Source organism: Rhineura floridana, chromosome 10 (genome assembly GCF_030035675.1).
Source record: "Rhineura floridana isolate rRhiFlo1 chromosome 10, rRhiFlo1.hap2, whole genome shotgun sequence".
NCBI lineage: Eukaryota > Metazoa > Chordata > Lepidosauria > Squamata > Rhineuridae > Rhineura > Rhineura floridana.
In genome coordinates this window covers 6,117,776-6,134,834 of record NC_084489.1, presented here as the reverse complement: position 1 = coordinate 6,134,834, position 17,059 = coordinate 6,117,776, and the positions used below count along the sequence as shown (strand labels likewise).

The window sequence follows — 17,059 nt, the reverse complement described above, 5'->3', positions numbered from 1 at the left end:
TATTTAATTTTTAATCTGCCTTGCAAAAAGGATAAACGTGGCTTGGGTAACTGTTCATCTGAAGAGAATTTAAATGAACTGTTCTTTTGACAGTTCCCATAAGTGGAGGAAGCAGAATCATGAAGGCTAACCTCATAGGAAATAAGTTCTGCTGATCTCAGTGGGACTTATTCCTAAGTAAGTGTGCACATTAGGTATCCCAGGAGAAAGATCTCCCCTGTTCATAAATCCTGTAAAAATGCTTTGTGGTAGGATTTCAGATGTAAAAACAACCAACATCTCAAGACTTTTTTGTTAATTGAAGTTTGTTATTTTCACTAAAGTTAAAAAACAAAACCAAAGACACGTCAACTGTTTCCTAACTAATGCAAGTATTTCATTCCCCCCTCTCCCAGTATCTATTGTGATTGATTGAAAATATTTAAAATTCAAATAAAATTTCACTTTTCAACTCCCAAGTGACTGTGGTAAAAAGATACCTTGTCTTTTAACTTTAATTTCAAAAAGAAAAAATGCTTGTGCATTTCTTTCCCAAATATAGCCTATTAGCACCATATTACAAATGGGTGGAGCTGAGGGGAGAGTGTGTTTTAACAACTTTGCTATGTTGTCCACTATTAATACTGTGGTTAGAGGCGAGGCTGAGGCTAGTTTAGATTTCTAGTCAAACATCCCAATTTCAGACATTCCTCAAGTTGCAGCAGAGGCCATTCTACTTAAATTGCCTCCTCACAAGCCCAATTCAGCATGAAATGGCATGTAGAAGCCTTGTGCTCCATTGACTTGCATGAAATTTAAAAACAAAACACATCTCCCCCTCCCCACAACAAAATAAGACATGAAATAGGAATGGCATTTTTGGAATGGAGGAGGCACATGTTGCTGTCCTGTCACAGATAAACTAAAAGCTTGGGTTTTTCCATTGCCTTCTCCTTCGGAGATGACAAAGGGTGGACATTTTTGTGTATGTGTGGCAGTATCCACACAGAATCATTCTCATCAAAAGTACTCCCTCCACCCCATTTAATCCAGATTTTCCCTTTTGGGGGAAAACTAGGGCAGGTCCACACCATACATTTAAAGCATATGCAATGCACATTTAAAGCACATGACTTGTTGCCAGTGACCCATTTGCAATCTCAATGACCCATTTACAGTTTTAGGCCCCTGTCTGGAATCATCCCAAAAATGGATCCCAAAGTGTTTTTGATCTGACCCTGTAAGGTGGCTTCCAGATGGCCCATTTATTGATGATTCATCCTGAGTTGTTTGCAGGGAAGGTTAGATGACATTGCTGTCAAGCGAATGTTATCCAACACTTTCTAGTGCTTTTCTCTGTTGCTTTCCTTAGTGCAAAAAGTCCAGATTTTTTTTAGAGGAAGTGGGTTTGTTGCAGAATACCTCCAAATCAACTCTCTGAATTTGCCGATATGTGATTGAATAACATCTGAAAATAGCAAGTCTGGACATGCCTCTAGTCTAATTCTTAGGAGCTGCATTGGGACTGTATCTCCTCTGCTTTCAGACTGTCACTATATTCATGTGGGATTTAATCACATAACGGCAAATTCAGGTTGCCAATTATAGCTGATTAGGAGGTCTTGCATAACCTGCTTTCCCCAAATATCAGACTTTTCGTGATGAGGAAAGTGACTAGAATATTCACTGAAAAGTGTTGAGATAACAGTTGCTTTGATGCAATGTAACCTCCTTGCACAACAAATCAGGAGGAATGCTTGATAAACAGATAATCTAAATGGGTCTCCATTAGGTGCATCTCCCATTGCTGTATTAGAGAAGGTTGCACCTGCTGAAATTGTGCATGCCATGCAGACGTTCAAAGGCTCAGGATATCTGCCAAAAGAATGTGTTTCTAAAGTATATATGTATAGTTTTATTTTTCTGCTGTGTTGAGCAGGGGGTCACGACATTTCCAGATCACTGCAACAAAAGCCACCCTACAAGTCCTGTGCCTTTAAAATTCAGCTGATATTAAAATTCAGCAGGTAAAGCACATTCTCTCTGTATTCCGGGTTGTTGAATTTCTGCACGGCTTGAGATTTTTAATGTTACAAGAAACCTGCTGGGAAAAGTGGCATCCTTACCTAGCTTATTCTTTTTTCAAAACACCTTTGCAGGGTATGTGTGTGATTATTTCAGAAAATACATCAAAAAGGGAATCTGTACGTAAACCTGTCCTGCTTTATTTGAGAGTTTAAAACGTTTGACTCTTCTTTACTTCCACTACTTGTACCGCGCATATGGAGAATTCGGAGAGCTGCGTTTGACATCCGGAAGTCTCGTCGGAAAATCACCGAGGCTGCACCCCTGCCTGAAAGGAAGTCTGCCGCTGACGCGCGTGCACGTCCCTTACGCAGTTTCTATTTTCCGCTTCCGGGTTCGCCTTGCCTGAGTCTCGGATTGCTACGTGTCCTCAGGAGCAGCGGCGGCTAGTCGAGCGGTAGCGGCCAACCGAATCGGTGAGTGCGATTGCACAGAGCTTGTGGTGGTGCTCAGGATTTAGCCTGGTTTATGCGGGAAAGGGAGGGAATAACCGGAGCACTCTGTTCTCAGTGTCGGAGTTCGGGCATACGTAGCAGTGTCGTCGCCAGTAGGTAAGCCCTGGGCATGTACAAAGTGGCTTTCTTTTGCCCCCAAGTAACCACCACGGATCCCCTATTTTCTTTCCTCCCCTCCCCCTTCTCCGGAAAAACAAAAACAAAACAGGGATGGGACCTCTTTCCTTGGTCTTTAACCTGTTCAGGAGTTCGTTTATTTGATGGATTTCTCAAGTGCTCTTCATTTAAAATGTCTTGGAGAAGTTAGAAAAATGGAACTTAGTAAATAAATAAAAACAACATAACACAGCGTAAGTGTTGGCCAAAGTTAAAAATAAATAGTCAAACTGAAGATGTGTAGAAACTCAACGCCTTAAAAAGTTTTGGCATAGAAAAGGTTTTTGTCTGAGGCTGAAAAGACAAGTTTGGCAGTAGGAAAAGCATTCCAGAATCAGGCTGGCATTATATAGAGCCTCTTCGCCACCTTCCTTATCTCAGTAGGTCGAGGAAATTGAAAAAAAAAAAGTTGATTTGCCCAATTTGTAGTCTAGTTACTGTAAACCGCCCAGAGAGCTTTGGCTATGGGGTGGTATGTAAGTGCAATAAATAAATACATAAATAAATAAATAAAAATGGGACAATGTGATGTGCCATGGAGATTCATGGGTAACTATCATGATATTCCCCCCCCCCCAATGCAGCCCCAAAAGAGGATGTGGAAGGGTAAGAACATCCAGGACATGTCTAATCACATTATATGCACATTAGGGATCTCTGGTCCATGGTGTGTCACTGTATTCCTGATTAAATCTGATCTAAACTTGAGATTTTATACTAAGCACTTCTGAAATACCATCACTCTTTCTGTGCTTAAACCATAGACTGTTTTTCTAAACTCTGTAATTGGCTTCAGAACACAAGAGGGATAGAAACTTCTTTAATGTAATGGTGCCAAGCTTAATCTTTAGGGTGTTACATTGCTACTATGCTTTGTATATTTTTTCTCTGTCAACTGTGCCTCGTTATCCTTTTCCTAAATGTAAAGTTTTTGTAAATTTGTCTCAAGTTTTGAGCTGCTGAATATTCCTAAAAATAATAGGAAAGGAGCCATGGAGCATGTATGGGAGCCTCAAAATTGATTAACCATAGTTGTTGGTGGTGTAGGGTATTATATCATTGTGAGATCAAAGTGGGTGCATTGCTGTTGCAGTACGTCTGCATAATAAGAAACCTAATAACAACATTTTCTGGTAAGGAACACTGTACCTAGGTGCAACAAATAACATTGGAGGAAAATGCTAGAAGTCTCTAAAATACATTGTAGATTATAAGATATATTTACATTGTTTTAAATGAACACCAATATCATGTTTGTGTTTTTCTAACAGTTGAAGCCAAAACGCTTAAAAAATTGTGAACTTGTTTGATTTGCTGTATAGAAACTTTACGATTTGTATTGAAGGCAACTTCCAAGCTGACTTGAAATGACTGGATAGAAAAACTAACAAGTTGGTGTACTTGTTTTTGTCCTTGCAGAATATCATGGATCAAGTAATGCAATTTGTGGAACCCAGCCGTCAGTTTGTGAAAGATTCCATCAGGCTTGTTAAAAGATGCACAAAGCCAGACAGGAAAGGTAAATAAAATAATAATAAAATTTTATTTGTTAGTCGCCCATCTGTCTGACTTAACAGACACTCTGGGCGACTTACACAATATAAAATACAATTTAAAACATATTCATACAACGGTCACCATATTAAACAACAATACATCTAAACCACCCGTTAGTAATACAACATAATAGCCTAACCCACCCCAGAAATCCCGTAGGCCTGCCTGAATAACAAGGTCTTTAAGGCTCGACGAAAAGCCATCAGGGAGGAGGCATGTCGGAGGTCAAACGGAAGCAAGTTCCAGAGGGTGGGGGCCACGACCGAGAAGGCCCTCTCTCTGGTCCGCACCAGCCTAGCTGTTTTCACCGGTGGGACCGAGAGAAGGTCTTGTGAGGCCGATCTTGTTTGGCGGCATATTTGGTGATACTGGAGGCGTTCAAAAAGAAAAAAAACCCTTAATCTGTACTATGCAGTTTTTTTAAAGACAAAAATAAAATAAAATTATGTCTGAGTTTGTATTTCTAAGAGGTATGCAGGAATTTATTTTCTTATCTATGGCTAGAGGTGCATTTTAAATTTTTTTTTTTGTGGGGTGTGGAGAGTGAGTCTGAGCAAGGGTTTAGGAATGTGCTTGCCACCATGTCACTGATGAGCATATTTTTCTCTAGCGAGGACATAGCATCCGGAAGAATACCCATGCTTTTCCTTAGCCTAGAGAAGGTCACTTGCTCTCCCACACACAACTCTGAGCCTTGGCTTTCTGAGTCTTGTGTGACAGGGACAAGCCCCACTCTCCCTAATCAGCTCAGAGCTTGGGAGGTGGGCAAAGGCTCACTCAGTGCAGTTGTACTGGTCCTCACACTCAAAGTAATGTTGGACAACACACTGTTCCCTCCCATGTTTGGTTGGGGGAGGTTGTAGTGAGCATACAGTTTTGGTTGGCAGAATTGTAGACCCAACAAAAAGACTTGGGACAGAGTGCACTGAATGATGCGGCAGTGCCTAGTCACAATACATCACCTGGCTAAAGATCCTAGGTCCCTCTTGTGGTTGGTTATGATGACATCTTAGAGAAACACCCCCTCCCTGACTCTCTCCTCTCTGTCTGATTCTTGTGGAGCAGTCTTCTTTTTGATGGTCTCTGCCTCCTCCCTCCCTTGCCTAGCTCCTCTGTATACCAGAGCAGCTCAGGCAATCACTGCCAGAGATTTCAACACCACAAAATGCTTGAACACTTTACCATATGGCAAATAGTGGCAGCACAGGCACATAATGTAGCAGAAATATATCTGATTGGAATGTTAACCCTTTTAAAGTTCTTGGAGATTTAATTATCACTTAAGATGTGTATACATGTCCCCCCTCAGCATACTTAATCTGTGGAGGGAGATTCCCTCCCTCCCATAAAAAGTCTGGACATTCAGCATCAGTGTAAAACGTGAGCTATGCACGTTTCTCCTTCACATGGTTAGGAATCCTTCATACTTCAGTTCAGTTGTTCAGGTATTCCTGGCTAAAGATAAACTTGTCTAGTTGTAACTATTCAAAATCCTTTTAACAGTACATGTTGTTTAAAATTACCGTCCACTGCAGTGTTCTAATTGACAAGTGATATATATGTATATTTAATTACAGAATTCCAGAAGATTGCAATGGCAACAGCAATAGGTTTTGCAATAATGGGATTTATTGGTTTCTTTGTAAAACTGATCCATATTCCAATCAACAACATCATTGTGTAAGTAAATGCAACAAAATTGGTATTGCTGGTATTAAAAAAACAAAACAAAACTTGTGAGCAACCTCCTAACATGACCTCTGCTGGGATCCATGACAACTTCTCTCTAGGTATGTAAAGCATGCCCCTCAAGATTCTTTAGATTCTTGTCGGTACTGACAAATATAAAGTAATATCGATAGCTACTTTGAGTCCATATCACATTTATTTATTTTTCTACAAATAGCCAGCATGTGGAGCAGGGGGGTAGATCAGGACTATGGCATGGGTGAGGGGTGGCTTCTTCACCCCTTTGCCCTCTGCTGCGCAGTGAAGTTGCTGATAGTGATCTGACCATATGCTCTGCTCCTATATAATTCACTGTCTGTTCCCCCCTGCCCATCTTTGACTGAAGCAACTCTATTGTTACTTTCTGGGTAATGACTACGTTGGATCTCTTAAATAAAAGATAATTGCAGAATAATAGAACTTAAAGTATTACATTGTAGAGTATCAAGTTGATTATGTTGTCTGTCTTTTTCTCTTTTGTTTTACAGGGGTGGCTGAATGCGTCAGGAAGACCTGTAACTTGATAATGCACGTGGTGACAAAAGAGAACGTTGTAGGCTTTGTGATACCGTCTTTCTAGATCTTTTGCTACTTGTCATTATAAACCAGGTTTTAAAGTAAAACTGGTGTGGCTTCCTATTTGGTTAATGCAAGCACATGAAGACCTGTGTTGACTCTTAAAGTTTTGTGCTCAGTAAACTACATGATCTTTCCTCTGAAAGGTCAAATGGTATCTTATGACTTGCCCCATTTCTTTCGGGTTTTGGGGATGCATCAGTGCTAGCATAAACTGAGTAGTGCACTGGAACTCTCGACAGTCTTTGTATGCAAACTTGGTTCTGATTGCCCCTAAAGATGTTCAGCACCAACAGATTGCTCTTTCTATGTTTTGTCTCCAGATTTAAAGCAATTCAACTCTTATGTTCCCCCATTGAATGTCAGAATTTAATACAGATATTAAATGCAAGAATTAGCATAACGCCTGTCAATGGGTGGTGTTCCATGCTAGTCCTACTCACAGTAGACCCATTGAAGTTAACAGACATGACCAACTTAGGTTCATTAATTTCAATGGGGCTACTCTGTGTAGGATTTAATTGAATATAACCCATTGTGGCATTGGTCTGACTTCCTCTTTAAAAACCTATTTATTTGAATATTGGCAATAACAATGAAGTGCTTTAGCTCAACATTTGTTTTGAGAGTAAAGAAAGGGCAGATGGTATGTTAATGTTGCTTAAATGGACATTTGACTGGGATTTGCAATGCTTTGGTTCTGTTCTCAGTGACACAGATGAGGCTAAGCTCTATCTGGACAATCTCATTTATGAGTAGTTGCAAAGCTATATACGTATCTATGATCTGTAATTGTGTATATGTTGTAGTTCATAGGTGGCATCCCCTCTCCAAATTTGGGGTGTGTACCTGTCTCCCCATCCCCCTTTAATGCAAACAAAAGAGCTCATCTGAGCCAGCAATATGTGCATTCAAGCTATCGTTAAGGATGAGGACAAAGGGAGGGTGGATTGTATGATTAGTATTGCTCTGTTGGCACTGCACGTTTTGTTTAGTGGTGTGAAAGAGCTAGTAGCCCTCAGTGAGGCTTGGCTCTGTGCTTCTAATTGCGGACCTGCACCGTGGAGGCTGCATGGCTGTGCTCTCCCCCTGTACATTATTGATTTTGAAAACACATTCTGTGCTAAATACAAATGCACATAATGGAGGCTGCACATACAGTTCTGTTGTCATAGTAACTTACTTTGTGGGTATTGGCCTGGGCAGGTAATACTGGCAAATGGCAAATTGGTGTTTTGCTGGAGGCAGCTACCAGATTTTGAGGATGCTGAGTTATAAATGTTATGGAATGGAGTATTGTATCTCCACTAATGTTTATCAGACCTCCATGCCTTTTGAAAAAGATCCTAGACACAGCATATGCAAAAATACATCAGTGTTCAGACGTTTTTAAAAAGGTTTATAATTCAGCATTGCTTGAACAACAAAAGCCTTAAAAGCCCTGACAATTCTACAGAATTAAGCTGTGTAAAAACAGGCTAATGCATAAAATCTGAAATTTTTAAAAAGTACAATGAGAATTACTTGTATATCACACATCATTCTGAGTTCATTAATGGCCAACATTTTCTCAGGAAGCATCACTTTAAGGTTTGGGCTGAACAAAAGTAGGTGGTGATGGACTTTTTAAGCACACCTTTTTATCTTTGATGCCCATTGTCCAAAGCAAAGGCTTGTCTGTTTCAATGGTCACAACTCCAGATTCATCATAAGTGTTAGAAGTGCTGACGAGAGTCCCAAACTTTAGAATGCTTCTATCTGTAACAAATGAAAAAGAAGAGTTAACAAAAGAGTTCCTGAAGCTCTCTATATGTGTGTCTACGTGGACCAGCACAAGAAGCAGGGATAAAGATAGCATAGTTGATTCAATGTTAGTATTCTTGACCACCTTCAGACTTAGAGTATGATCACTCCCACATAAATGTGCATACAACTACAACGATGATATGATCATAAAATCTCTCCCCTCCCCCCTGCAATCATATGAAGAGTGCATCTGATCTGTACTATGAGCGTATAGTGGTATGCATGACACTTTTAATTGTCATGACTTCCCCAAAAGAATCTTGGGCACTGTATTTTTGGTTGCTGATTTTTTTTTTTAATTGAGATATGTTGGTCTGTCAGCCCCCCTGAACTACAATTCTTGGGAAGGGGTAATAATGGCTAGCCCATATAAAGTCTATAGTGTAGTACACATGTTTGCCCTGAGATTACTAGTTAGAGAAGCTATAGAAGGGATGAACAATTGCCAGTGCAAGTGATGAATCTGTATTTCCACTGGAGGATTTGGCTTTTGGATACCTTCTAGAATCGTAAAGTTGGAAGGGATATTGGAGGCCATCCAGATGCCCACCCCTTGCTTAATGCAGGATCTGCAGTGCAGGATGCAGCTACAGCATTCCTGACATATGGTCTCTGCTAAATACCTTCAGCAAAGGAGAACCCACTGCTTCTTGAGGTAGTCTGTTCCACTGTCAAACAATTCTTACCGTTAGGACATTTCTCCTGATGCTCAGCTGAAATCTGCTTCCCAGCAATTCCTACCCATTGATTCCACTTCTGCCCTCTGGAGCAACAGAGAACAAATTTGCGCCATCTTCTGCTTGGCAGCCCCTCTGCTCCCACTGAAATGCAGGCAAAGATTTTCACCTCCATTTCAGAGTAAAAAAATCTGTCAGAGGCAGAGCCCTCCCTTTATGGCCCCCTAGCTGCTCTGTCTTGGGCATGAGCCAAGGCACAGGCAAATGGGAGTGAGCAGCTAAGATGGATAAAGGAAGGACTCCTTCATCAAGCTCCTGTTGCTGCTGTCTCTGGGGCAAAGGAGTTTTAAAAGCCTTTGCCTTCACCTGCCTTCATGTGGGAGTGAAATGACAAAAGGGCAAAGGCAATCAGTGCAGTTAAAATGACTTGCTGAAAAGATTTTTAAATTAGAAACCATTTTTGGTGTTAAGAGGGCTTTGTCCTTTTGTTGTTTTTGTGTTCTGCGATACAACCTTCCTTGCTTTCAGTTTATGTGGAAGTGCATGGGTGAAGTCAATGTTGCTGGCCCTTCAGTCCCACTCATTCGCAAGACTCCCTATTTAAAAGGAGCTGTTGACAAGGGTGCAGAAAAAATACTTCAGAGGTCAAGATCCTTTGTACAACTGCATTTCTCCATGTGTCTCTTAAAACTAGTGGAGGAAAAAAGTGTGTTTGTAGCACAAAGGTAATTGTATTTAAGGCCACCTTTATCCAGGTACTTGCTGATATGTGAGCCTCTAAGTGGGACTCTCTGATGTGGTCAGGTGTCATATTGTGGACCGGGGAACTTGACACGCATGTGAATGTCACTTTCCTTTATACAGCAGGCAAAGCATGTTTTATAAAAGCAACATGCCACTTAGTGTAGCCAGTGACACTAACTCAACATTTTAATGTGTTTTTAGTTACGTTATCACCCCCTTTCTTTGCTATACAGAGTCTAAGAGCATCTGTGCCTGTATGTGAGACTTCATAGAAATGCATATGTGATGGGAAAAAGAGAGTGATGTGGTGGGGCAATCTGGAGGGGGGAACAGTAGGATATAGTGATACCAAACCATGAGGACAGTGATGAGTCCACACTATCCTGAGCCATCGGGACCCTCCCTCTATAAGTCCCCTATTGCTCACTAAACTAATCACTCCAGCCCTCTATACTGTTGAACTAGGCTAGCCCGAGCCAGTGTACTACCCCATTTCAGGAGCCTTTTTGTTGTAACACAGTACGCTTTCCTTACTATGCCTAGGGTACCCCATATTGTGGTCATGCCATCATGCTGCAGTGTGATCAATGTTTAAGTCAAAAGTATTTGTGGGCTGCCTTGTAGGGGTACCCTCTATAGAAGTTTGGATTCCTTCATTGAGCAGGGGGGTGGACTTGATGGCCTTATAGGCCCCTTCCAACTCCTATGCTATGATTCTAAGTTTGTCTTCCATGAGTTGATCCCTGCTGCCCCCTTCACCACAGATGTTTAGTTAGCCTAACTATAACAACCTGAAAAAAAGGGGGGAGTGTTAATGTCTGAAATGAATTTGACAGTTGATTCTAAATATTTGCTTTTGCTGGGACAGGACAAACAGTGGCTTTTACACTGGCAGCCTCTTCCAGTCACCTCTTTCCCCACCCCACATATTTTTAATACTAGGAAAGGCAGTTGTGCTGGCTTTTCTTTGATCTTGTCAGGGCTATCACCTTGGCAAAAGTGCCCTTATTCCTCAGGGCGAAGGAGAGGCACAGCAGGGCTTGCCTGCTACTGGCTACATGGCACCCAAAGTAGGATTTAGAACCTGGCACAAGGACATCAAATGGGCTTGCTGTGGCAGTTGGACTGGGATTTTTTGAAACTTTTTTTATTAACCTTTTCATAAAGTACATAAAAGAATCCACTTTACGTATCCTTCTCCCTCCCCGTCCATGGATTGACATTCACAATAATTTGTTTACATTTGAACTTTGCGCCAGAACACTCAGTCTTATACGCAGCCTGTCAGAATTTTGCCTTCGACCCCAAATGAGGCTGGTGATGGGACGAATCCAGGTACGTATGTTTGACTGGGATTCTCAAGTCCTATCCTGGGCACTCAAGAAATGCAGGGCCACGTCATACTCTTGGGCTGTTAAATTGTTTGTGTGGGTCAATACCAAACAAACCGTCAGTGCCATCATATATAGATCACATTCAAATGCAGTTTCAAGCAATGTGTATCAGATAAGAAATTATTTCTTTGTTTTTGACTGGGAAATCTTGGGAGAAAAAGAAAGAAGGGCTGCAATCCTATCTCCACTTGCCCGGTTGTAAGCTCAGTGAACTTAAGGGGACAGGTAGAGGACTACAGAATTATTCTCCCTGGGGAAAGGGATACAGCCATGTTAAACATACAAAGAGATAAAAATGTAATGCCTTCAAGTAGATCCCAACTTATGGCGACCCTATGAATAGGGTTTTCATGGTAAGCAGTATTCAGATGGGATTTACCATTGCCTTCCTCTGAGGCTGAGAGGCAGTGACTGGCCCAAGGTCACCCATTGAGCTTCATGGCTGTGGGGATTTGAACCCTGGTCTCCCAGGTCATAGTCCAACACCTTAACCACTACACCACACTGACTCTCACCCAAAGAGATAGTTTAAATAAAACTGCAGCAATAGCTCTTAATGTACAGTAGGTGGCACCTTTCATCTTTCCCTCCAAGCAGAGTTTGATTTGCAAGGGCAGTTTACTGAAACACTGCAAGAAATAACCACTGCTATCAATTCATATAATTCATGTAAACAAGTGCTTTCATGCTCAGCAAACATGCCTAACTAGTGTAATTGTGAACACATTTTAAAGCAAACAAACAAACAACCATGGCTAGGATTAAACTGAGGTAGCAAGGCTTACCAGTGTTCTCTACCCTGGACATCTCTACAATGGACATCAATAAGTGAGTCAATATTTGTGGCACAGGACTGTTTCATGGCAATGTTCTGTAGCAGGGAAGAGGAATCTGGTTCTCAGATGTAGTCCCATCATCTCTGATGGGAATTGGAGGTCCACAACATCTGAAGGGCCTCAGTTCCCTAGCCTTGTTTTAGGGAAAACACTATCAAAGCACTGGGTAGTGAACTGGAGAAATGAATAATACATAAACCTCCACATGCATTATCTCAATAATCCTTACAACCACCCTGCAATTATTTTGGCTTGTCTGAAGTTGGCTACTGAGTTCATGACTGATGCAACATTTGAATTGGAAACTTTTTAGCTCGCATTGCTAGCAATGACGCTGCACCACCAGTGTACGAAAGCCCACCCCCAATTCTTCCATGCGTTCAGAGTATATGTGGAAGGGAAGAAGGGCCATGTGTGCTTGCTCTGCCACATCCAGACCTCTGTGTTTTCAGCAAATGTCTGCAGGAGAAGCTTATGCACATTCAATATTGAACTTACACAGGCTATGACATGTGGTCAGGATTAAAGTTGTAACTGGGATTTGAACCATTTGGACTATCTTTAGGTGAAGCAGTTCCAGATTATTCATGAAGAAAATAGTTCACGGGTAACTGTATAGTCATTATTTAGAGTACTGAGATTACAATATTACAAAGTTTCTAGCCCACATGCTATATTATAGAATCACAAGAATAGTAGAGTTGGAAGGGGCCTATGAGGCCATCGAGTCCAGCCCCCTGCTCAATGCAAGAATCCAAATCAAAGCATTCCCGACAGATGGCTGTCCAGCTGCCTCTTGAATGCCTCCAGTTTCGGAGAGCCCACTACCTCTCTAAGTAATTGGTTCCATTGTTGTATGGCTCTTAACAGGAAGTTTTTCCTGATGTTCAGTCGAAATCTGGCTTCCTGCAACTTGAGCCCATTATTCCGTGTCCTGCACTCTGGGACGATCAAGAAGAGATCTCGGCCCTCCTCTCTGTGACAACCTTTCATGTACTTGAAGAGTGCTATCCTATCTCCCCTCCGTCTTGTCTTCTCCAGGCCAAACATGCCCAGTTCTTTCAGTCTCCTCATAGGGCTTTGTTTCCAGCCCCCTGATCATCCTTGTTCCAGTTTGTCTGCATTCTTCTTAAAGTGTGGTGCCCAGAATTGGATGTGGTACTCAAGATGAGGCCTATCTAGTGCAGAATAGAGAACTAGTACTTCACGCGATTGGAAACTATGCTACTGTTAATGGAATCTAAATGAGCATTTGCCTTTTTTGCAGCTACTTCTCATTGTTCCTCATATGCAGCTTGTGAACAACAACAATGTCCTGCTGCTCCTGTTTGTGGCAGTTACACAATATTGATGTCACACACACACACACACAGAGTTGTCTAATAACAGGTAACTTCCTCCAGTACTAGGGAAAATATACAAGGTGGCCATACCACAGTTACCCTTGCAAAGGCACAGAATACACACACATCACAGCCACACATGCATCTTCCTGTCTCTGTTTCTGTCCCTATTAAATACAACACACATTTCACGTATACGCAGTCACACATATACATCTCCCTTTCTTTCTGCCCAGGTGCATCTCCCCCACATACATACCTCCTTTTCTCTTTCATGCACAAAGAAAACCTTTTCTATCGCATGCACAAAGATCTCTCCCACACACCACATCTGTCCCTCTTTCACAAATTACACATCTACACCTATCTCTCTCTCACACACTTGCTACTTGCAAACACCCAGCCCCTCTAATTCAGAAAAGCTCCTCCCTGGGGCGGAGCAAGCACCCGGATCAGCTCCACCTTGCTGGCAGACAACAGAAGCCTGTGCATGTGGGGATGCCCCCCTTCCGTCCTCTCCCCAACCTTAAACAAACAAGAAAAGAAAGCCTCAGCACAGTGAAGGAGACACTCGCCAGGCCTGAGCATGTGGGGATACCCCTGCTCCTTTCTTCCTTCCCTCCTCAACCTTTTTTTCGATAAGCAAGCCCCAGCACAGGGTGAAGGAGTGTGCAGAGATATCTCCCACCTCCAATGGGATATAGGAGGTGCCTGCTGCTGGCAGTTAGTCAGAAGGAACCTGAGCATGCAGGGATAACCCCGCCAGTCCATTCTCTCTCCATTTTGGTTTTTTTAAAGGAAGCCCCAACAGAGTTCAAAGGATACACTCGTCGCTGGCTGGCTGGCTGGGAAGGTGCCAGTATTCTTGTTTGCAGCATTCCACCAGGAAAAAAGCACTGCAGCCATGAAGATTTTTTTTAAAACGCTACAGAGGTAGGAAAGGAACATGAAATCTACATGTGGGAGAGTCTCTCCTGGACACTAGTACATAGAGTGCAGAACTCATGTTTGAATGCTCCAAGTTAAAAACCCCCAGACAGCCTCCCTATGGATAGAAAGCTAGCACATCAGGAGACAGGTTCTAGCTTAGCCTTTCTCCTTAATGTGCTAGTTTTCAACTTGAAGGTGTTTTTTTTAAAAAAAATGGGAGTAGTAAAAAATGTGATCCCCTCACCTACAATCTGAAGACGGACAGTCCAGTAACAACTCTACTACCTAATTTTGATGACCATGTCACCTGGTTTTTACAGTAAACAAAAGAAAAGACACTTGAAAGGAATGAAGACAAGGGACAAGCTCTCCAAAGAAGTAGCTGCAAAGGAAGAAAAAGAAAAAGTTGCATAGTGATAAACCCGTCTAGAATTCTGTAGTTTTGAAGACCCCACAGAAGTTAATACAGGGTTGGTTGCAAGGACCCATGCTGAATGGCCTCAGAGCCCAGAACTTCACACTGTTCTTAGGATCAGGGAATATTATTAGTTCTCCCTTAGGTTGTCTCCAGTACTTCCTGTAATACCTAATGTTAAATTCTGGTTGTTTCCTTCACTGAATAAATAAGTAGGAGAGATTTGACAAGTCTGGATATTCGGAATATTGAAAATAATTAATATTTAATTAAAAGCTTTAGTAAAATGAACACAGTTTCATATTTCCCCATAAGGGAACTCATACATTATAAAATGATAGAAAATGAAGATCAATCAGCTGAAACACATGTGAAGTGAAAATATTGAATTACAATTTGCTTGCCTATTACAATTTATCTGAAGAGGAATTCCCTAAAGTCCACGTGTAAGGAGCAAAACCTGCATTTAAATAAGGACATGTTAGAAATGCACTAGCTTGTCTTTACAGTCATTGAGTACTTGGAGAACAGCATTCAACTGTTTTGTTTTCTTACTAGCAAGATACTCGTGATGATGATGCGTTGGAGCAAATACTTGCATATTTCATATGTGTGTGTGTGCGTATGCAGTGTGTCTCTGCAGTACACAGACATTTAATACAGTGAGGGCTGTTTCCATCCTCAGGTGCAATACTCTACTATCTCCAAACGAGAAGAGCAACCATTCAGTTTTGTGCAAGGCCCTTGAGGACACTATCATGCCTGCTGCTATGTGCTAACTTGGCTTTGGGAGTATTATTTGTGATTGATTGTACCGCAAGAGCGAGAAAACAGTTTCCTGCTCTTGCGTTAATATTAGATTCTAATTCCCTTGAAATCAGATTTATGCTAAAGTGTAAGAAATGAAAGGGGTGATGTGCTATATAATTTCCTACCAACTAGTGGGAATGCACACATAGTACCTGTGCTGGTGTGGTTTCACTTTGTGTGCTCACATTCAGTCTTGATCATTAAACATTTGCTCTCTTTCTATAAGGTGATTTGGTTGCTAGCATGCAAACAGGTCTGAGGGTGGGGATGATCACAAAACCATTAATGGTTCCTAAATCAGGGAGAAGCAGGGACATTTCCCTATCAAGCTGCTAGGGGGAAAGGTCATTTGGGAGGTTCTGTCCCAGGTTAAAAGGTGTAAGGCTTCATACTCTACTACTTCCCCTTCCCTTCCTGCCTTTTGATGGCACTTCTGCTTTCACAATTTTGGAGAAGATTGAAAGCAGATAGACTTGTGTTGGACATTATTCAGAGGAAGCCCAAATAAAATGGCATTATTACTATAAACTACTCAGGGAATCTTGATTATTGGGCAGTATAAAAAGAGTGGGAACAGTCTCTGCATCTGATCTGTGGCTGATCCTGTGTGGGTGATGCTTAGCAAGTAACTTCCCTTTGGGAAAGCCACTTGCAGAGCACCACTTCCATCCTGCAGGATCATGGAGGGATCAATCTGGGAAGGCGGCAGGCAGGTGTGCCTACTTTCTCCTGGAAGATGCAGCCGGTGATCTGAAGTAGGCCTTTTTGCAGGGTTTTCCCCGCCCTGCTTTGTTCTTCTTACCTGATGCCCCATCCCCTGACAGCCACTGATTGCTCTTGGTCTTGGTCTTTCTCTATAGTGATCCTTCTTTTCAGGAAGCAATGAGCAAATGCTTAGTCCTGTAATCTTCAGTTTGATCTTTAAAACTTTCCTTAGGTTTCTTTTGCAACTTGGCTTCAGTGTTAGTCCTAAAATTCAAAAACATCTCATATTCTCAAGGGGCTCTTGTTAATTTGAAGAAAGATTAAGTGCCTTACTTCCCTAAGGAAAACCACTTTGACAGAGCAATATAAAAAGGTTTCTAGCTAGATCAAGTAGAATTAAAGGCCTTTGCGCTAAATAAGAACTGTACCAGATCCTGACTAAATCAGGGGAAGTAAGCCTCAAATGTTGTACAGCAGGTTGAATGCACTGCTCTATATTTTTATTTATATTTCATTTGTTAACCAAGCAAAATGGTTTAACATGGCTTATCTTAATACACAGCTATATTAAGGCTTTGGTGTCACACATCACAATTTAACACTGCAACCTAGCCCCAGCCTTCAAACACTTTCAAGATGAAGGGTTTACTGACTCCTCACTGAGCAGAGCAGAGCGAGCTGTGTCAGCTGGTCCAGAGGAGATACAAGAGAGACAGCTCTCAGAGAGTGAGTGAACAGGGAGAGCTAAGAGGAGTTCAGCAGGGGAGGTCAAGGGGGAGGTCCCTAAAATTTTGTTTCCCTTGTATGGTGCACCACATACCAGTGGGACTCTATTTACCTTGAAGGAGGACAGAACAAAGCAC

The 17,059-nt window shown here is 41.8% G+C and overlaps 2 protein-coding genes across 9 annotated transcripts in view; one reads left to right on the top strand and one right to left on the bottom strand.

The window, feature by feature from the left end:
- The first annotated feature begins 2,366 nt into the window (after positions 1-2,366).
- SEC61G (SEC61 translocon subunit gamma) lies at positions 2,367-6,583 on the top strand. Of its 2 annotated transcripts, none has more exons than XM_061586519.1 (4): positions 2,367-2,480; positions 4,095-4,194; positions 5,810-5,912; positions 6,449-6,583. In XM_061586519.1, the coding sequence occupies exons 2-4, from the start codon at positions 4,101-4,103 to the stop codon at positions 6,456-6,458; spliced, it is 207 nt and encodes a 68-aa protein (XP_061442503.1). In that variant the 5' UTR covers positions 2,367-2,480; positions 4,095-4,100; the 3' UTR covers positions 6,459-6,583. The 2 variants fall into 2 exon arrangements, with proteins under 2 accessions (XP_061442503.1, XP_061442504.1); XM_061586520.1 differs by lacking the exon at positions 2,367-2,480 and adding an exon at positions 2,496-2,615.
- TPK1 (thiamin pyrophosphokinase 1) overlaps positions 4,261-17,059 on the bottom strand; it is a 443,206-nt gene continuing 430,407 nt past the window's right edge. For 6 of the 7 annotated variants that reach the window (XM_061586509.1, XM_061586518.1, XM_061586513.1 and 3 more), the window contains one exon: positions 4,261-8,294. In XM_061586509.1, the coding sequence (XP_061442493.1) occupies positions 8,122-8,294 (173 nt within the window). In that variant the 3' untranslated portion in view covers positions 4,261-8,121. The remainder of the gene's footprint in view (positions 8,295-17,059) is intronic. The other variant, XM_061586515.1, reaches the window with a different exon arrangement.

What these genes read in the sequence shown, in the direction of transcription:
- SEC61G (XM_061586519.1), top strand. Translation starts at nt 4,101, where the DNA reads ATGGATCAAGTAATGCAATTTGTGGAACCCAGCCGTCAGTTTGTGAAA. An exon ending in CACAAAGCCAGACAGGAAAG is followed by an intron (nt 4,195 to 5,809) that starts GTAAATAAAATA and finishes ATTTAATTACAG; the next exon opens with AATTCCAGAAGATTGCAATG.